This window comes from Lolium rigidum, chromosome 2, assembly GCF_022539505.1.
Source record: "Lolium rigidum isolate FL_2022 chromosome 2, APGP_CSIRO_Lrig_0.1, whole genome shotgun sequence".
In the NCBI taxonomy this organism is placed as follows: Eukaryota; Viridiplantae; Streptophyta; class Magnoliopsida; order Poales; family Poaceae; genus Lolium; species Lolium rigidum.
Genome location: NC_061509.1, coordinates 225,138,047 through 225,159,123, shown reverse-complemented (window position 1 = coordinate 225,159,123; position 21,077 = coordinate 225,138,047). Strand labels below are relative to the sequence as shown.

General features: G+C 41.7%; 2 protein-coding genes across 3 annotated transcripts; both read right to left on the bottom strand.

The window, feature by feature from the left end:
• Positions 1 to 992: 992 nt before the first annotated feature.
• LOC124688224 (nucleobase-ascorbate transporter 6-like) lies at positions 993 to 7,351 on the bottom strand. 2 transcript variants are annotated; one of them, XM_047221933.1, is made up of 14 exons: positions 7,237 to 7,351; positions 5,122 to 5,219; positions 4,860 to 5,036; positions 4,669 to 4,769; positions 4,452 to 4,527; positions 4,309 to 4,368; positions 4,023 to 4,207; positions 3,829 to 3,925; positions 3,660 to 3,746; positions 3,504 to 3,562; positions 3,282 to 3,373; positions 1,739 to 1,816; positions 1,472 to 1,632; positions 993 to 1,392 (listed from the first exon to the last, which is right to left on the bottom strand). In XM_047221933.1, exons 1-14 carry the CDS (start codon positions 7,349 to 7,351, stop codon positions 1,174 to 1,176), a joined length of 1,605 nt encoding a protein of 534 aa, XP_047077889.1. In that variant the 3' UTR covers positions 993 to 1,173. The 2 variants fall into 2 exon arrangements, with proteins under 2 accessions (XP_047077889.1, XP_047077890.1); XM_047221934.1 differs by having other exon boundaries at positions 4,309 to 4,350.
• Positions 7,352 to 15,913: 8,562 nt separating this feature from the next.
• Positions 15,914 to 20,756, bottom strand: LOC124688222 (protein LSM12 homolog). Its single transcript, XM_047221932.1, has 5 exons — positions 20,565 to 20,756; positions 20,300 to 20,468; positions 17,370 to 17,450; positions 16,184 to 16,307; positions 15,914 to 16,073 (listed from the first exon to the last, which is right to left on the bottom strand). Exons 1-5 carry the CDS (start codon positions 20,683 to 20,685, stop codon positions 16,023 to 16,025), a joined length of 546 nt encoding a protein of 181 aa, XP_047077888.1. The 5' UTR covers positions 20,686 to 20,756; the 3' UTR covers positions 15,914 to 16,022.
• Between the last annotated feature and the right edge of the window lie 321 nt (positions 20,757 to 21,077).

Genomic DNA, 21,077 nt, shown 5'->3' with positions numbered 1-21,077 from the left:
TCTCAGACATCTTTAATATCTGTATTGGTGCCTCGTTCGAGTCAGCACCAAGGTGGTGGTTAAGTGAAAATAAGAATTTAGTTCTGAATATTTTCTCTTATGCTGTTTTGTGAACCTTGTGGTTGATTTGTAACGAGATGTGTTTCCATGATCTAAACTAGCCAGGTGTCAAAGAGGTTTTGCGAAAGCTGGCACTGGCACCTGTCACGGGGAATGGCTCCGGATTGCATGACATGGAAGACGTTGCTGAGGGGGTTGGCTGACAAAGCTCAGGCCACCTCTTCTTCAGATGATCCTTGGCACCAGGAGATGGCTTGCGAGAAGCTCATTGAAGACTATTGTCTTCGACTCCTGGAGCACGTTTTGTTTAAGGTGTCTTTACTTTTCTCAGTTATTATCATTTCATGCGCTTGAGAACTCGGTGACATTTGGTTGCATGTTAATAGAACCAGATGGTTCCACCCTTTTTTATCAAAAAAATAAAAAAGAGCAACCGCCACAGGTGCTGTCAGTACCAGCTACCAACAGCCAACGAAAAACGGAATACCAGAAGAGACATACAGAACTATCCAACATATTTCTCGTCTAAATGGTCATTCAAACATTCTATAGCAGGAAGATTAATTAATCATAACGACCTCCATTCCGTTCTCAAGTCTACAGCAATAGTACCCCACTGCAACATAGCATAACAAGCAGAGTACCAACCTCAAAGGATACCAGTTCATTGTTCTACTGAAGCCTACATACAGATTATAGCTCCATTAGTAAGATCCCTACAGTAGCAGCACTACAATAGCTGTCAATACACTGGTCTCACTTCTGAAATGAGACTTGTACTGAACCAGCATGCATTTCCATATGCAAATGAGTTGCCAAAAAATTCCTACTCCCTCCGTTCCATAATAAGAGTCATGGTTTTAGTTCAAATCTAAACTAAAACCATGACACTTATTATGGATCAGAGCGAGTATTTTTTGTCCCCGAATAGAGTACTGAATATACAGCACTGGCCTAACATAGGACGATGGTTTTAGCGAGGCACCGAAACACTATGTTTGTACCATTGGATTTGCACCTTGCTACCGAGCCCAATGGTTTGGCTGTTCCAGATAGGTAGGGATGGACAGACAGTACAGGTAACCTTAGCGTCTTGCATTAATCACAGTATGCTCAAACCGAGGGGAAGAACTTGTTCAGGTTGAATGGCAGGGAATAGAACTCCTCGCTCCTTGTGTCGGTCCTGTATGACCTGAACTTATCCCACCAGTGATACCCACGGTCTTTCCTGACAGTAGCCTCATGCCTGTGAAGGGTGTTGTCCAGCACGTATGCAACAATGCCACCAACAAAAGCCTTTGATGAGAAGAGCACGTTCACCATGTCATTGAACTGCAGAAGTAGGGGAAACAACTGGTTAGTATCTCATATCTCTTCATGTAAAGTTGAGAATGGTTATACTGCCACGAACCCATCTTGCGCGGGTGTGAACAGGGCCAAAACCAGCAACGGATGTGTACTCATTGAAATACTGAGGAATTGAAAGGCCCAGGAACAGTGAGAACCCCAGGATGAACTTGGTTCTGAAGCTATTGAGGTTGCAGAACTGAAGGAAACCAAGCCCAGCAGAACCTGTTAACAGATTACATCAGAGCTCAATTACAATTGTCCCTCATAAGTGAAAGCTTGCAATTCCAAAGAAAATGCGAACATAAGTAATATGAAGCTCTCCACCCACCAACGTATGCAAAGAACACGCAATAGAGAGCAGCAAAGATTGGTGCAGGTATTGATGCAAAGACAGCTCCAAATTTTCCTGGAAGACACAAGCAGCAAGGGATTATTGTACATAGATACACAACCATATCTGTAATTCCTAAGTATGCTTGTACTTAAGGTGAGAGCTCAGTTGACTGAAATGCATAATGCTTTAAAACAGGCACCAGTTTGAAATGCCAAGCAGCAAAGATCATTGTCAATATCACATATGTTACCGTGTTAACCATTATTACCAATAATACACTGGTAATAGGTAAAATTCATAAGTGAACAGAAGCACATCTTCACTCCCCCATCCCCAATTTCCACACAATATAAACAGAAGCTCTTCTGAACATATAGGTAAGGATGCACTGCACATGTATCTGTAATTCTGTAGTTCTGTACACCCCATAGACTAGAAGTAAAATAACAAGTTATCAAACTGCACCAATACACAGCCAAATACCCTGATGCAATGTGTATGTATCTAGAGATGGTAATGGTACCAGAGATTAGCTTTACTATTATTCTACATTTACTTCATTTGATATAAACATACTCAAATCTTATGAGAGATTCACAGCCGAAGCAATTTCCCACTGCATTCCCATCAATCTATCATCCAGGTGCAGAGACACTTTTTGATTTGAAAATAAGAAACCAGGCACCAAAGACAGGGTAATGCACGCATGCCCATTTGGCAGACAAAATACTTTTCAGTTACATTGCGCTAAGATGACATTTCCAAAGCCAACACAAGCAGGAGCAGATCGAGCGTATAAACATTAGGGTCATGTGACTGCAAAGAGAGCTACCGATTATTCCCATATAAATCATCTGTACAAATAGGAAACAAGGGGCCCATATAAATAGGCAAGTTTTACATTAGAGAAGTCAGACTGTTTACATTTTCCCCTAGACTGTTCCCTCAACAGAAGCTACCGATTGACTTATAAGAGTAAACAAAGGGTACCGGAGGTAGTTTAGCACCACTAATGGTTGCATTAAATGTCAAAAAATAACATTGGGAACCTAAGAACCCATCAATTTTATAGTATCTAAATAAGCCAGTGCCCAGGGTTATTGGATTATCTCAGTTTGGTTTATTCAGCAAAAGTGGTGTGCTACCGCAAATTTGTAATATCTACATTCTGTAAATACTTGTTCACAGACCTGGGAGAGAACACCAGTATATTTACCCACCAATGATCTAACCAAATACAGTTGAAGATGATACCTCGCCTTGAGGCATTCGCAAAATAGTAAGCCGCAATTTCAAGAAACAGAAGGCCTTTAACTACCTACTGTTATCATAACAGTTTTACGCTACACACACAAAACCTCCTCTCTTGTGCAGGCACACGCATGCAAGCCCCACACACAAACAAACATACACATGTCAATATGGGAGTTTTGACAAATATTCGTATGTTAATTACTTAATTAGTCCACCATCTCCTTACTGTGCTAGATCAAATGACCTATGAAGCAAAACACAGATTTGAGGTAACAAAACTTACCAAGAATAGAGAAGAATATCATAAAACCAGCTGATATCTGCACAACTCTTCGGCTACCAACGCGTGTCAAGGCTAGCAACCCGGCATTTTCACTGCAGATGACAAGCATAATGGTTGAAATTAGATGTATTCCTTAATAGTTAATACGAATAGTGGTTGTATCAAAATGAAAATGGAATGCATTCTTTAAAGAGATAGCAACATAAATTATATGATGCTTACATTGATACAGAAGACCCATTTCCAGTCCCAAATAGCCCATCCAGAAGGATACCAACACCCTGTAGCAAAAAGGGTTATATTCACTTTGCATGAAATCAAGTTTGCAGATTTATGTAGTCAAGCTTGTCATGTGGTGAATGTAAACTTGGCACATACCTGCCAACCAACACCACGGCTAAGTACAGAGGGCGGGAGAGGTGTGGCACTTGCAAATCTTGAAACAGCAATGAAGGTACCAGTAGACTACAAACACGGGAGTTAGGAGATTGATTCTCATTATTTTAGAATCTCAAATGAGCACAAACGTAAAAAAAAACTGCCTAACCTCCACAAGAGCAACAAATGAGGCAGCCATCATTGCAAAAGCTTCACCAGCATCAAACGTTGGAGCACCCCACTGAAAGGGATATGGCACTCTTATCCTGTCATTTTAGTAGAAATAGTGAAGCATTAATGTTACTACAACATCACAGTTGGCACCAATGGAATAAGCATATCTTCAAAAGTTCACAACAATACCATGGTGCACCACCAATTAGTCCAGAACGGTCAGTGCGGCAATGAAATTGGGTCTTTGGTGCTGCATTCCTGTATGCTCCTCCGACTGTCAGCAGATACGCATAGAGCCACACTATGGGAATAGTGAACAGAACAGCAAATCGGTCGAAGATGGACCTCATCATGTGTACAGCATGTGGCAGGTACTACAAAATGAAGAAGGGGGAGGTAAAAGAGCAGCTGGAGCACATATAGATGGTCAGAAACAAGGGTAAGAGCAATTGCATGAACAGAAATGTAGTCGAACCATCGCAAAGATCACCAGGAGGATTAATTCGGGCAGACCAATCTCAACACACTTAGCAACCTGTGTATTTGCAATTCAGACATAAGGAGTGTGTATGCTTGAAACAATGAATACTGATTAGAAACAAAATACTCAAAACTTACCGATGGAAAACCCAGCTCATAGAGTCCAAATCCAACTAGTGCTATCAGAGGAGCAGCTGACAATGGACTCAGATACCTGAAACAAAAGCAGTATATACAAGCTCATGAGATGTTGGAAGTTAAATGCACTATTTGAGCTAGATCACTTCCTGCTTCAGTAACTTTGGAGCAGCTACTGAGTTGAGAAATAATAACTACCCATTGTTCATCTTCCTACCTTGCAACATTACGCCAAAGGCCACTGAAGCCAACTATGATCTGTAGTGCAGAGGCAACAATCAAAGCACCTTGTGTTCCACGCATGATTTTGAGGAATTTCTTCAAAAAATACCAGGTGATTTTCATCAGGTTTACATGCAGGAAAAGAATATTGGACAGCAAGTAGAATTATCCTTCTATTGAACTTACTGTATGCGGATCTGGTTCATTGGCGTAACGTCCTGCAAGGATGATCGAGATGGTAGGCAAAACAAACGTGAACGATCCACCAATCACCGCAGGCAATCTGGTACCGAAGAAACTCTGCAGAAGGGTGTTGATTCCAGCCACAAACAGCAATGTCTGGATGACAACTGCCTTGTCCTCCTAGCAAAGGAAGAAACACCATTAGTCTTCAACAATAAGTGGATTCGGTCCAAAGCTACAGAACTGAGTAGACTTGTAATCTTACATTGTTTCCTCCCATCTGTGGAACGAGTGCAGTAGGTATGATAACAGTAGTTCCCAGCATGACCAGATAGTGTTGAAACCCAAGGAGAATGGCCTCCGCTGCATTATGAACAATTTCATACAGTCAAATTTCAGAATTAAGTTTCTCACTAAGCACATACAAAATCAGTAAGTTACACATAGTATAGTGGAAGTGTATCGATGAACTATTTCTATAGCAGAACTATCCTGCTTTCCATGGACATACTTCACAATACTAGCAAGAAGATGAAGCTAATGGAAATAAAACATATGTAGTTTATCAACCTTGGAAGGAAAGCATAAATAATATAACTGCCAATATGAACAAATCATTCAGTCAACATTCTGAACAAAAAGGACTTCCTGTCCACCATTTGTCCATATGGAGAATTCAAGCTTGCACCTTCTCCCATGTAAAATTTCTAATGAATACCAATCGGTGTGCATGGTTCGAGTCTTAAAACTTAAAAGAGTTAGGCGCAAAAAATCAAGATAGGAAGATGGCTACAGTATGACATTACAAGGATTGTAATTTAACAAATATGCCCCCCTCCTGCTGTGTACAGAACTCTAACTCAGTAGTAGTGAGTACAGGAGATTTAGGAGAACACCTGGGTGGGCCTCTTAGGAGGCCACCCTTCATTTATAGTGCTACTCTTACAAGTGGAGAGTAGACTCAGTTTAGTACAGGTAGTACAAAATGGACCATACGAACATCTCATTAAGCTTACTATTTGTACTGAAGCGCCCATTCACGTTAGTACTTGTACTGATGCACCCATACACACAGAGTCACAGACACAGCAAGCCGTTACTCCCTTTACATTAAGCACTATACAAAGCAAGGCCAATCCCTGGTTTGGAACACGCTAGCTAGCGCAAACAAGGTATGACCAGTTGACCATGCAGATGATAGAAAATTACTAGAAGGAAGATCACCTACCCAGTTAGCCAGCAAACAATGCAGGCTAACAGAATGTTAGCCTTGTATATATTTTGTTTTGTTCTCTCTTGTGTTCTTCTCTTGTTTTCTTTTTGTTTTTTGTTTTTTGTTTTCTGTTTTGCCTTCTGCTGTAGTCTTGCTACCAACGCTCTAACTTTCCCGTCATCTTGACGGTCTTCTTCTAATATACAAAGACACACGTCTAGGCGTGTGTTCGAGAAAAAAGGAGAATTAATGCAACTGAGAGTGACAAGGATTGTGCAGATATAGTCGACCTCCGGTTTGGAGCCACCTACCAGGTACCGACATGGCAAAACATAGGAATTCAATGGACGCATGTGGTACAGACATGGAACACGCGAAACTAAATACAGATTGGCAAGTAGAGTAACAAAAGTAGAATTCCGGTGCAGATGGTAGCAAAGCCTAGACGAGTCAACGCACGAGTTGGTTGAACCCAAGATCACCCTACGAAATCGCAGGCATAGCGGCAGAATTCCCGAATCCTCCGTCTCGCGCAGCTAACAAGCAAGAATCGCAGTCCCAGAATCATGGTGACGTTGACGCAAGTGAAGGCGACATCGAGACTGGATCCTCCGGATTCAGCATCGAAGAGATACTACCCCAAAAAACCCCATCCGGCATTCGTGCGAAATTCCCCGAATCAGCACGGGTCAAACCCCTGTGGCTACATCAGGGGATAAACTAGCGGGCGCTGCTAACTGGATATTCAACGCGGCAGATCATTAAAAGCGCATTAATAAGTAAACTAGGGAGGTGGGACAAAACGAAACGAAAAGGCGAGCCGCTTTTAATTTTTGGAATATCCGAGATACATAGATAGATTGGCGCCGGGAAAAGGGCAGGCAGATCTGGGCAGTTCCCCCTCGCCGCGGAAGGAGCTGGAATGCAGAGTTCACCAACTACCGTCGCGGCGCAAGCAGTAACCCAGACCCCCGAAAGCGACGGGAGAAACCGCAAGCATCATGGTACCGGACGGCGACGCGCGCGTCGGCGTCGCGAGTAGAATCTCCGGAAAAACTCAAACAAACACCCAAAATCTCTGCCGCGGGAGCAGCGACAAGCTCGGCAGACTAGAACCGACGGCGAGGAAGGAATAAACGAGCGGAGGCAGGGAGAGGAGGTACTCACGCCATGGAGGTGGGCTGGTGATGCAGTAGGAGACCCCCGGGAGCTGGTCCTTGACTGGGTGCGGTGTCAGGTCGTCCTGCTTCTGGCCCCCGCCGCCGCCGCCACCTCCGGCCATCTCGCGCGCCTCCTCTTCCCTCCGGCCCGCGCAGACGCCGCACCGTCCCCCTCAGATCACGGGCGCGCTCTCCTCCCGTGAAGCCACAATGCTTGGCGAGACGAGGCGGAGTGGAGCGGAGTGGAGTGGAGTGGGGAGTGGTGGTAGTGTGTAGGGGTGGGGCGAGTGGTGGTAGTGTGGTGTAGCAGTACAGCGGCAGCCTGTAGCGTTGGTACGGCGCAGGATGGGAGGCAGAAGCGGTCAAAAAAGGCACTCGCCCGCCCAGCGTCAGCACGGCCGCTGCGGTGCAGAGAGAGCAGAGAGGGAGCGGTTGTTTTGTTCTGCTCCACGTCGTCCCTCTGCTGGTTCACGGCAGCGCGCATTCTGGTCCAAACCCGCATTTATGCGCTCTTGTCCTCCGCGCCCGTCCCCTTGCGCCCCCCTGCGAATCTCCACTGTAGTATCTCTATTCTCTCTTCTCTCTTCTCTCTTCTCTCTTCTCTCTGGCTTCGCTATCTGTGTGGTTTCTTGGTGGATTTGGAGCGGAATGTAGGCGCGCATTTTGGGGTTGCACATACATTTGGGTTCCGTTTCGACGTTCGGTTGTTGCCTCCGGTTTTCCAGGTTCGCCAAGTGACGTTACCGCGCGTTCTGGACTGTGGTACCGGAGGACGTGGTGTCATGGATTGTGCGTGAAGAAAGAGGTCTTCCACGATCCCGTCCTACCGCGCTTGCGCGCCACACTGCCCGGCTTCAGAAAATGCCAGAGTAAAATAAACCGACCCGTGCCGTGCCGTGTGAGTGAGTGTGTGTGAGGCCTGTGACTGAATTATTGCGGCCGCTCCGCCCGCCGATGGCTACAGCAGTGAGCACGGCAGGGGTACGAACGGGGATGTCTACATCTTTTTTTCGCTTTCCCGCGTCTCGTTCCGAGGAGATGTGATAAAAACAGCAGGCACGGCAGAGAGCAGAGAGATGCTTTTGACCTGTACGCAAAGCAGCGCCGCCGTACCGCGCCCTATCATTGTGCTCCTCCGGTTACTGCTGCGGCGTTTTGTTTGCTTTCTTCCGCTGGGCCTGCGGGGCTACCCGGCCGGCGAGCATGATTGGGGTCGGATCGGTCACGGACGGGCTCGCAAAATTCCAGGACCAAGCCCCACTGCATGAAAGATTGGAAGTAAATTAATCCTTTTATTAATCACCGCGTTTATTTATTCCTGAACCCAAATCTACAGAGAGCACATGCTCAACATCGAGCTCGTTGTCCGTACCTCGAGCAAAGACCACGTGAGAGGCCCCGCTTCGTCTGGCAGGACGATGGATACTTGACCACTGACACTGTGCTTGATAACACTGATTTATATTCGGGAAAGGGTTGCATTGATTAGGAAAAAGTAATGCATGGAGATCTCGGCCGCAATGATTTCCCTTGAAGCGATGAATGAAGGGAGAGATCGAGCACCAGTTGGCAGCTCGGCGCGTGGGCTACTTCTTCGATGGGTACAGTACCGGGGAAGCGAAACGGGGCAAGCGATCGAGGCGTAACTGTGCGGAACCTGAAGGAGTAAATGCGGTGGGGGGCTTGAAGGGTGTCACGCCAAGCTTTCCGCATTCATCATGGTTCGCTGAAATTGATTGCTACGGCCGAGGTACTAGTGAACGCATCGGTATCGCGAGGTGGTCAAGGACCGGATCGGGCTGGGTGATTCTTGTGCAAGAAGCCAATGTAGTGAGTGAGCCCGCTGCATGCAGAAGAAATGTCGGAGTAGTAAATATCTAGTACTCCCTCCGTTTTAGTTTGTAAGTCATAATTTTTGAATATCTTGGCTCAAGGTACTGTCTGATTGGGTCTCATTTTCTATCTCTTATTGAGCCTCTTTCTCTCTCTTATTGGTGCATGCATTCTCTTTCTCTCCCTCATTGGTGCATGCAACCCCTTTCTCTTCCTCATTAAATAAAATTATGCCTTAAAGGTGGGGGTTATGGGACAAATAGTTTTTGGAAATATGACTTACACTCTAGGATGGAGGGAGTACTCCATTTGATCCGTATGTATTAATTGTCACTAATATAGATGTATTTAGATATATTTTTATTGAGTATATGTAACAAACCTTGAAGTCGTAGCCTTGGTTGAAATTGAACCCCAAACTGTCAATCCCGGGAAAATCACCACCCTAAACTCTCAATTCCCGATTTATCCTTGCTTGATGGTCATTTCTACCAAAAAAAAAAAAAATTTGATGACATGGCAAGGTTAACGCTGGGATTGATGATTTGGCTGGTAAACTGGATGAAGGACGGGTCGTCGTTGTCGTCTTGACCGGGCTCACATCGAATCGGAGGGGAACGAAATTAGGTTTCGTGGCTAGAGAGAGGAAAGTAGTGGAAGTGAGCTAGCCGGCGACGGTGGCTACGGCGGAAGTGGTGGTGGCGGCGGAGGTGGCGGCGCTCGGTGATAGTGGCTCCTCCGGTGCATCTTCGTCGCGCGGCCGCGACGGCTTGTCCAGGCGCTCGCCGATGCTGTATCGGGAGCAGCCCATGGTATACGAGCCTGCCAAGCTATGCATATGAGGTAAGGAGGCACCGTGGTGGACTTCATGTAGCTGAGTGCCAATTACTCAGAGAGGAGTACTATCTCGTTTTAGTGCAATGGTGAGTTCATCTGCTGTGTCTCCTCTGTCAAAATGCTCAATTTTTTTGCTTGATTGACTTATTGTGTGCACTAATTGGACAGAGTGCAAGATGTGGATACATTGAGTGGTATGATTTGCTTGACCAGTCCTGCAGTGAGGAGGAGGCTGCAGGGGAAGTTGACGATCAGACTGAACCAAAACCGAGTAGCTGCACAAGTGGGGAGCTTAATCTTAAGAATGCCTAAATGGAAGCAGTTAGGGAAAAAGACCGAGGATTTCTATGTATAAGAACCTGGTGTATGTGGTGATTATATTCCTGATAGGTTTAGTTGCAAGATGATGTTAAGATAGCTCTAGGAATGTTGTGCGAGATTGCTATGCAATGTAATGTCTGGAATATGGAACTGAATAAAATCAGAATTTTCTTTGTATTTTTGCAGCACTTCTATCTATTTTCATTAGATTTAAAGAAACAATTGCAGTAGTATATTACATTGCAAGTCACATGTAGTACTCGATAAAATAAGATGGAATGCCCGATCATATGAACATTGCAAGTGACAGGTAGTAGTATTTTCTTGAGGGAAAGTCACAAGTAGCACTCAATAAAATAAGATACAATACTCTGTATAATGACATTGAATGTTAAATGCTCATAATATGATCCTCACAGGTTTAGTTTCCTGACAAAATGATAAGTTTCTGTATGTAACAATTAAAAAAAACATAATTATTTAGTAGTTTCCAGATGCAGTGAGATATTCCTTCATTCTTCCATCGAGTAGTCTCTTCCTTTCTTTTTTTTCCAGGGGCAGTAGTTCCTTCATTCTTCCATCGAGTAGTCTCTTCCTTCCTTTTTTCCAGGGGCAGTAGTTCCCAGATTACTTGTGGTAGATGGTGCTTGGGCTCGACGGCGGAGCTATGTACAAGTAGGGGGGCGGCGGCCCCCCCAGCCCAAATTTTTTTGTCCCAAAACCACTTCATATTTGACAAATTTTGCCTAAAAAGCCCATATTTGGCCCATTTGCCCCCAGAGTGGCCCAAAACGTCTCTGTGGCCTATTTTGCACCCCCATTCATCTGACCCAAGCTCCGCCACTGCTTGGGCTGCTCTTCTGGGCCTAGATATTGCAGGTGCTCTTGGAACTGAAGCAGTTCTTCTAGGACTTGTTGGAGCTTTTCTTGGACTAGTCCTGGTTGGTGCAGCAGCAGCTCTTGGTGGATTGAACTTCTTCGACTTGGGATTTTCAGAGGTAGATGATGTCGTTCTGCTAGCAGATGCAGCTTTTGCTCCATCAGTTTGTGCTTGCTGCGAAACACAATATAGTCAGGAATATAGTTTGTCCAACCGGACACGGATTTGCAGCACCCGGTGTGCCCTTTGTTTGAAAATTGTAATTTTAAGTTTTTTTTTGTTTTGGGTGTATATCTGTGTGAAGTTTCGGTAGAAAATTCACTATGTTTTGGGCTATAGAAAAAAAACTGACTATATACGAGTAATATATGAGTATTTTTTCAGAAATTTGTTGTTTTGTATTTCCCAAAATATGACGTATTTTAGAACGAAATTTCTTGCGTACAATCTTGATGTATATATTTAGCAATATATTTTTTTGGCAGAATTTTTGGAGGTCCAGAATAATCGCTGAAATTGAATGCTACGGCCGTGAACGCTTCCGTATCGCGAGGTGGTCACTACGCGCGGGCTGGGTGATTCTTGTGCGAAAAGCCAATGTGGTGAACTCGCAAAAATGAAAATAAAACACTGCATGCAGAAGAAATGTCGGAGTAAAAGCGTGGAGAGTAAATCTCTAGTACCTTTTTATATCAAAATATGTACGGTGTATTATATATTATACTTAACAAGTCTATATAAAACAAATAGTGTCAACATTTACGAGAAATTCAATTCGGCTCCCGGGTGCGTATGCTCCCTCTACCAAAAAATCATATTTTGAACTATCAAAAAAATTTGACATAAAATTCTACATGTACATCTGCATGATATATGTGCGTTCGTCAAGTTTCACGAAAAACTGATATTTTTTGTGGTCTATGTAAAAATGAGAAAATTTATCTTGTCAAAAGCTTTATTTTAAGCACTGAATTTTGTCTTTTTCACACACGTCATATGATAAGTTTATTTTTTATGAAACAACTTTGTGAGCGCATAGCACGTGAAGATGAACGTGCAAATTTTTTGTTTCAATTTTTTTGAAATTCAAAATATGTGCAAGATGCAATTCAAAGTATAGGGAGCATATGCTCACATGTTCCAAAACACCACTCCCCCAACATTTACACTTTATCATAAGAAAATAGTGTCAACATTTACGGAAGCGGACTTTTGGCTCTCGGGTGCAACGCATTCCCATAGACCAAAAAATTTATAGTAATTTAAAATAGTAAAAAAAATCAATCTTCCTAAAAACCAAGGATGATCAAGTTTGTACTCGTAAAAAAATGTTTGGAAACGAAATGATTCACATGGTCTCCAGGGTAAAGAAAACAAAACTATGACGAATATAAAGTGAACAGTACATGATAATGGGACGTTTCGAGTTTTTTTTTATCCAGGATACAATAAAAATAATTTTCTAGGGAAATATTTTTTTTCAAGTACAATACCTAATCATCTTTGATTTCCAAAAAAGTTTATTTTTTAAAAAATAATCTTAATTTTATTTTTATTTCTGCAAGTATAGGGGTGCGTTGCACCCGAGAGCCAATATGTATTTCCCCAACATTTACACTTTATCATAACAAATACTCCCTCCGTTCTGATTTAGTCTACATTCTACTCCCTCCGGTCCGGTATTCTAGGCTTATTATAAATGGCAGCGCGACCAAGGTGTAAAACTATTGTCTAAACTGTATCTCCTCTTTTGATACGTATTCACCAATCAGCAGTCTAATTTAATTTTTTCTTTAAGTGTTGCTATTAAAGAGGGCAAGTGAAACGTCCTTTTAACCCACCGCATGCAGAGAAATCGTTTCAGGCAACCTAAAAAATAGAGGCATATTCTCGGGCTAGGAGTAATTGTAGGAGGTGATTAATTAGGCAATTAAATGTAAATGGGCCTATGAATTAGGTGTTTTGGAATAAATAGTTTTTCACTAGGAGCCCAGAATACTGGACCGGAGGGAGTAGAAAAAATGAGACAAACTAGTATTGCCTTTATTAGTACTACTTAAATATGTGAACAGTCAATATAAGTTATATTGAAAATAACAACGTCCAATTAAAAGAGCAAAACCACTTTGTTTTTTACTAAAAGATAAAATATAGAAAAGTTGAGAACATATTTTGAGATTTTGAGGCTAAAATGTAGACTATTTTAGAACGCAAGGAGTAACTTTTACAACACGGAAAAAAAACATAATATGGGAATCATGTTTATGATGAATCTAGCACAATAATATTGATTTTGGTATTATATGGGTTCATGTGTTCTAATAAACTTGGTCAAAGCTGACATAGAACGGAACTTTATGCTTGTGTTTGACGTTGATTGGACCTTAACTTTGTGAAAGAAACAAAAGCCTTGAGCAATGAATTTGCTATATAAGATATTTTAAACACTTAATTGTAAACTAGATACACATCATAGTGAGTGAATCTACATACTAAAAGTAGATTAGATATGTATCAAGATAGATAAATCTACTAAGAGCTAAAACATCTTATATTGATGAACGAAGGGGTGGTAATTTTGATGAATTACAAACACACTTATTTCGCACCAAAAAAGAAAGCATGCACATGTTTAGGGCCCATTTGATTCATAGGAATAGGGTAAGATTTGGATTCTATAGGAAAAATTCATATATGTGTACAAGTTTTCAAATCATAGGACATATCCTATAGGACTCTTGTAGTACAAATCCTATAAAAAAAAGGCATTAGGTCATACCTCATGGAAAAATTCCTTTATTACAATCAAACAGAGTTCATCTTCACATAGGATTCAAGTATGTATGACATCTTAATCATATGCTTTTCCTATTCCTATGTTTTCCCTATCCTATAAATCAAAGGAGATCTTAAGTAAAAAAAACACACTCCCTCTCTCTCACTGTGTGTGTATCCCTACCTCTCTCCCCAGGAGCAAAAACGTCTAATATAGAGGAAAATGGAAAATGTACAATTCAATGTAAAAGTATGTCTTTTTGTTGCTCTATTGTTGATTTTGAGTTGAAATCTATATATTACACTCCATATGTAAAAAGGGAAAAATCAATGCTTTGTTTTATGTTCAACTTTATAAAAAAAAAATTGCGGGGGATGTTCAACTTTATATTACAACATACTATGTTGCACACATGGTAGCACTAAAACTTCACTTCCCCTCAAGGGCCACAACAGAGAGAGTATCTAGCGGTAGCACGACAAGATCAGGTTACAAAAAAACAATGACAAGTCGAGCTGTTTTTTTACAAGATTAGGCCGGTCAATATGAAAAAAAAATTGTTATGAAATTGACTTAGTATTCATTACAAGTCTTACTTAGCTACTATTCACATTTGATTTTTTTTGTATCCCAATGACTCAATGAGTGGGATTAAGTTTTCTTTTGAAATTTTGTTGTGCCATAGTGCATACCGTGTCATTCTTGTCAAACTTGGAGCAATTTTGTTCACGGTTGTTTAGGTTCAGTTTTCAATTGCTGAACTCCTGGTTTTATAAAAAGTTGTCAGAAATCATCAGCCATAACAAGAAAAGTAAATACATGTCAAACAAACACTAAGCTGCGCAAAAAAAAGTGGAACAAATAGCTATTATGATAATCCACCGCAATTCCAACGCAGCCTTAGTAGTGGTATCTTACCTCAGTCACAAATGTTGATGTCAGAAGATAGGTCCAACCGGACACGGATTTGCAGCACCCGGTGTGCCCTTTGTTCAAAAGTTGTAATTTTAAGTTTATTTTTTTTTGTTTTGGGTGTATATCTGTATGAAGTTTCGGTAGAAAATGCACTGTGTTTTGGGCTATCGAAAAAACTGACAACATATACGAGTAATATGCGAGTATTTTTGTCAGAAATTTGTCGTTTTGTATTTCCCAAAATATGACATATTTTAGAACGAAATTTCTTGCTTTAAATCTTGATGTATATATCTAGCAATATATTTGTTGGCATAACTTTTGGAGACGCAGAAGTTTGAGTTTCAAATTTTGCCAAAAATGGGCTCACTAGTTCTCAGGTACATCCATCAGTTTTGTGTGTCCAATCTCTCTAGGAGTGGAGTCAAAGGAGCGACAGTGCACAGAACGGATGAAATCTCGAGATCAAGAGGAGAGTATATGGAGAACAAACGGAGGCCGAATTGTCTGTCTGCCTTATTGTGGGTTGGAAACATTAAAGCATAATGTATAATCAAGGTTAACACAATTTACCTTCTCGTCACTCATATCTTTTTCATTAAGCCCTATATTTGCTTGTTGGTTTGTAGTAGAAAACAGTCATCCCAGATCGTATAAACACACAAACGCTTAAATAGAATCTAAATCACCACTACTCATGCATTCTATCTATCAAATACCATGAACAAAATATGGCCAGTCACATAGAAGAAAAAAGAAAAACAAGCGGGTCACTCCTACGAACGGATAATCACTGCCTCAGTTTACTTACAATAGCCATGGAATGAAAATAAAGCTAGAATACAACAGAACAAGCTGGATGTTTTATTCCATCAGCACAGTAATACAAAGTCTCTCGGAGTGATTTCAGTTTTGCCTTGACTCAGCAACTCTGCTTAGCTACTCATTCTTTCAGTGCCACCAATCGATGTTCTTTCCTTGGCTTGTCTCAGCCACACACCCTTTACTATCAGCAATAGAATTGACAACACAGTGTGCTGTAATTATCCAAATGCTCATATGACATCTATCACAGTGTACAACCTAGCTAGTCGGTGTGGTAGTTTTGTGAGTACAACAAGAACATGCCGAAACAGATTTAGAAAACTCAAGTGACGAGACAACAAACAAGGCCAGATTTAGAAATAGAGTACAGCAGGAATTAAGCTGAAAAATTGCCAGGTCGAAGAAGTTAGGGTTGGCCAGGTACACGCACATGTAGTCTTTTCCTTTCAAAGTCCAGCTGCACGAAACACGCACACAAAAGAAAACAAGTTTAAACAATGATTAGTCATTTCCCAGGTTCGGAACGTATAGAAGTGCAAACATTGAAATACAAGCATATAAGCATACCACTTTCTTAACCCGTTCATTAGCAGCTGATGTTCCACCGCTGACATTTTCAGGCAGGTATGGACTGCATACACGAACTTCCTTTATTACAACAATGTCAGTCTTGTTCCACTGAACTGGAAGCCTGGTGGAACAATAGACTTAGTTAGCCAATATAAGAAATAGAGACAGAAGTCTCCTTAGATTTTCGGCATACACCAAATATTTGCAACAATGGTGCAAAACATGAGCACCACTAACTCGAACAGAAACTGGTGAATATATGCCCCACCTTGAACAGAGTTTCAAAATGAATAAATGATACACAAGTGTAGTAAACAATACAGTATTTGTGGTGGAAAAATTGTAGCAAACCACATAAAGTGAAATCAATCTGCTCAGAGTAAGCAGCTGCTAAGGGGGTACAAAATGCAAGGCACTGCAACCTCGACTGAAGTACAGAAAGTATCAGCATTTCATGGTCTTGCATAATACCAAGACAGCATGTCTTACCACAATTATTTCTCAACGACAAAGATTGATGCTAGTTCTAGTCATAACTCATTCCAGGCAAATGCAAAATATCCATTTTAGCACTTTTATATGACACAAACAAAATATTCTCGGCTTACTTTGAAAAGCCTCCACCCAGTCAGCGAGTGTTGCGTAACAGACAAAAAAAACAGGAAACCAAACAACATACTGGGACACCGGCTTGAAAATACCGCAACTAAAGAACCCTCAAAACCAAGTATAGCTCTATGTCACACACCTGGAGGTAGCATGAATAAACCCCTAAATACAAGTTCATGCATATGCTAGCAAGGTTTTGCAAGATGATGTTCTTCCATTTTCGGGAACAGGTCACAGACAGAAGATTTTGATGTCCCCCAATAAAAAATAAAAACCACAGGTTGTATATTTTCTTCCTTTATTTCTCAGACGCAAAGTGACTTCACCATGCATTTGCCTACTAAGTCTGTAGGTGCAGAGCGAAAAAACAAGAGTTTATTATCAATAATGAGAGGTGATGGGGATCCCACATTAATAATGGAATAAAGATCTAAACCGCATATAGACTCCAAAAAGTCTTTTAAGTTTTTTCTACTGAAAAAAAATGTGGTGAGTCCGAAAAAACTGCTGATTCATAGCAAAATGGGAAAAAGCATGGATATCCTTGAAATACGTAATGGAAGTCAGAACTTACGTCTTGGACAATGCATCAAATAATCTTTGGGCTTCTGGGGTAACACCAACACCGATTCTCTCAGCTTCAATCTCAGCTTGCCTGTGCATCATCGCATGTAGTATGAGAACCAAGATGTAACAGTGCAGAAGCCAACGACATGCAATGCTAATTGTCAGCTTCTAATAGCTAATACTAAGCTTGATAAAACATATCACCATAAATGATAGAGCCTCAAAACACCAAAAACAGCGCTCTCACAAGTGAAAAAACCTTACTGCCCAATGTAATAAGAAAAACCATCGATCAACAAAGGCATGGTCAACAGAGATTAATAACTGATAAAAACAAAACACCCCAACATTATAATATTCCTGTAAATGGAAGATTTTCATAAACTCATGAAGACAACTCAAAGGCTAGTAACACAACATGGAGTCTGAAGTCAAAGATTATCTATCAAGTTAACAGCCGGAGGAAGTGGCTGAAGCAAGGGGCATATTGGGTGCACTAGCACCTTACTGCATTAGGCCTCTAGTTTATAAGAAATCCAGAAATAATGCAAAAATAAATACTCCCTCCGGTCCAAATTAATTGACTCCATTTTACCTAGATACACATGTATCTAGACTTGTCTGTTAACTAGATACATCCATATCTAGCTAAACTTGAGTCAATTAATATGAATCGGAGGGAGTAGCAACATTCATACGATATGTATATATGATGTCATGAATTTTAAGATCTGAATTCAACAACTCAAGAAATAAATAGAACAAATGCATCTGTGAAGAGTAACAGCAAGATGCTATTCAGTCCATATTTCAATTTGGTAGATTCATATCCTGATTTGTCTTTTTTGTTTATGAATTTGTAAAACAAATTTAGAATTTTAGATATGAAATTTTAGTAGATGTGTATTATTGCCATGCCATATATTGATTTAAAAAATCACAGGTTTCAGGCTTTTCATGACCTAGTGCACTAGTAACATTAAAGGTACTAGTGCATTCTATCTGGCAGCCCTGAAGCAAACACTTCACTAACTTTCTAATCTAGGTGCTTACAGGGGTCCAGTGATGCTAACAAACAGTGTGAGACCTCAATGCGAGCACCATTCATCTCCAACATACAAGATAAGAATGGCTATTTTTGGAACATTATTAATATTTTCTGAAATAAGTGAATAATGCAAGTTCATCACTGTTGCATGCAGGTAATTCCACGGAGGATACCATCCTCGATCAGAAGAAAGAATTCTGGAACCAAATTGGCACAACTCCCAGATTTTTTTTCAACATAGAAGATAAGAAAGGCTATTTTTGGAACATTATTAATATTTTCAGAAATAAGTGAATAATGCAAGTTCATCACTGTTCCATGCATGTACTTCCACAGACGATACCATCCTTGATCGGAAGAAAGAATTCTGGAACCAAATTGGCACAACTCCCAGATTTTTTTTCAACCATGATCAATCTAGCCCCTGGCTCTAAATAACGCATACCATTCTGTGTCAGTTATATAGCTGCCTGGTTCAACAATCCACTATTTTGCATCGCCAAAAAGGGACTATTTCTTAGTTACAAAAAGAAGCGAGAATGACTGTGATCATTTAATGATCAGCGAGTTCCAAGACCACAACTGAATTTCTAACCAAATACCAGATTTATTCCTTTATTCTAATCTAAATCTACAGTACCAATACCAGTTCTAAATCCTTTCATTTCTCCTTAGTTTACACATCTAATCTCAGTTCTTACTATATTGCTGAAATTTCATCTTCAGAACCATCAAAAGTCATCATCAAGGTTGCCTAGGTGGGCTATGCTATTAAGAGCCAAATAGCACACTGTTTGTAAGACAATTATGAGGTACCACCTCTGTTCATTAGCCTCCTATGTCAAGAAATGTAGGCCAAGAAAAAATGTAAACCAGTGGCCAATGCAACATCAAAACCTTAAATGTCGGTCTATGCTACTAGTCATACTTCCCCTTTCCAATAAGGTGTTATTCGGAAAGTAAAGCTCCTTATTGTGGTAATCAATGGGTAGCAGGAAAGGTAACATTGATAAACTCCAAAATGACGACTGATTTGGAGAATCCAACCTGGCCACTGAGTTTCGGGATTTGTATGTGCTGACGTGTTTGTGAATGAGGCAAATGCAATAATTTCTGAAGTATGAATGGTTAAAACCATTCTAACAAGATGTGAGTATCCATGGCTTAAAACATGCCTGTTGAAGTAATTCAGATTGCTACTTCCACTCGTTTTTCTTCCGATGAAGACTATATTGGAAGCTTAATGCTTCTGGTAGCCATAGTACCCAATCTAAGTTATGCAGTGATAAATTTAGCCATAGTACTGGAACAAGTGAAGAATCCTAGCTTTTTAGGAGCAACGTAGAGCAAAGAGAGCTGGATTGGCTAGCTCTTGTAGACAAGAATGGTAAGCACCAAAAAGAGCTTTAGCACCTCTCTCTTATGTGTCCTGCCTTCTCTCATCAAAGTGACCCAACCTTTTATTAGAACCAAAAAAAGAAGGTGCCCTCAAAGGCAACATAACCAAATGTTTGTCATATGCTAAAGAGCTAATTTGCTTGTTCAAGCAATAACTCAGCTCAGTATCACCTTCAATTGCTATCACCTTTTTCGCCAGCCTATGTCATTACCAGTTTATCACTTTTACCAACTAAAATAGTTAGGTCCAGTTCTGGAACAACTAAAACAGCCGCCACATGAGGTTTGTGAGATATACTGATCTTATATTTATTTTTCTTATTTCCTCAAACATAAATTTCACATTTCCAGTAGCTATACTAACTAAATTCCAAAAGAAATGTTGTTTTATTGACGTTTTCCAAGCTGACTGGTCGAATCATGGCCGCATCTCAAATCCAAACAAGATAAAAATAAAATCACATGCTCGGGATGCAGTGAGTAGGACGCACCTGAGTGCTGCCTCCTCCCTGGCGTGGATGGCGGCAAGGTCGAGCACGCAGGCGGCCGGGTCGAGCGGGTCGTCGTACTTGCCGACGACGGTGAAGTCCTGGATGTAGTTGGCCTTGATGACCCTGACGTTCCGCCGCTCGCCCCTCTCCGCCCTGCCCACGCCCTCCTGTGATCTACGCCGTCATGGAAACAAAGCAAACCAGGAAGCAGAGCTAGAAGAGGCGGAAGCTAAAACGAGATGGGAGGGGGATTTGGGAAGGATATGGATGACGAGCAGGTTGCTCGGGCGGTCGAAGGAGACGATCTGGCCCTCGAACTCCTCCCCGAGGGTGGTCTTCGCGGAGATCACCACGCCGACCGCGAACTCCTCGCCGCCGACCTCCATGGCTGGGGTGGGGTGGGGGAGAGGTGGCCGGGACCGGCGGAGGTGCGTCAGAGGGCGGACCGGAGCTGTGTCTGTGTCTGCGTGGGGTTTCGGAGTTACGGCAGATTCTGCGGGGCGATGCGCGTCCGAGTAAGAAAGGGCTTGTGGGGGAAATGGCTACGGCCTTGCGCGGCCTGGTTCTAATACGGCCTGCTCGTGAAGGATCAGCGCTATTTGGATATCCGGCCCTGCCGCCCTGCCGCCGAAGTTTAGCTCATTTCCGGTGCCCAATCTGGCGACAAGAGACGGCAGAACATGCGAATCTGTGGGTGTGTTTGGTTTTAGGCTAGTTTCGTCCTACCAAAAGTTGGGTAGCTAAAACGCCGGCGATTAGTTTTGGCCGTCTACAAGTT

Excerpts from the sequence above, each read along its gene's own strand:
- LOC124688224 (XM_047221933.1), bottom strand. The coding sequence starts at position 7,351 with ATGGCCGGAGGTGGCGGCGGCGGCGGGGGCCAGAAGCAGGACGACCTG. Across the intron at positions 5,037-5,121 it reads CACAGATGGGAGGAAACAAT|GAGGACAAGGCAGTTGTCAT; the intron begins GTAAGATTACAA and ends TTCCTTTGCTAG. Across the intron at positions 4,770-4,859 it reads ATGAACCAGATCCGCATACA|AAATTCCTCAAAATCATGCG; the intron begins GTAAGTTCAATA and ends TATTTTTTGAAG.
- LOC124688222 (XM_047221932.1), bottom strand. The coding sequence starts at position 20,685 with ATGGAGGTCGGCGGCGAGGAGTTCGCGGTCGGCGTGGTGATCTCCGCG. Across the intron at positions 20,469-20,564 it reads GAGCAACCTGCTCGTCATCC|AGGAGGGCGTGGGCAGGGCG; the intron begins ATATCCTTCCCA and ends GGCGTAGATCAC. Across the intron at positions 16,074-16,183 it reads ATGAACGGGTTAAGAAAGTG|CTGGACTTTGAAAGGAAAAG; the intron begins GTATGCTTATAT and ends TGTTTCGTGCAG.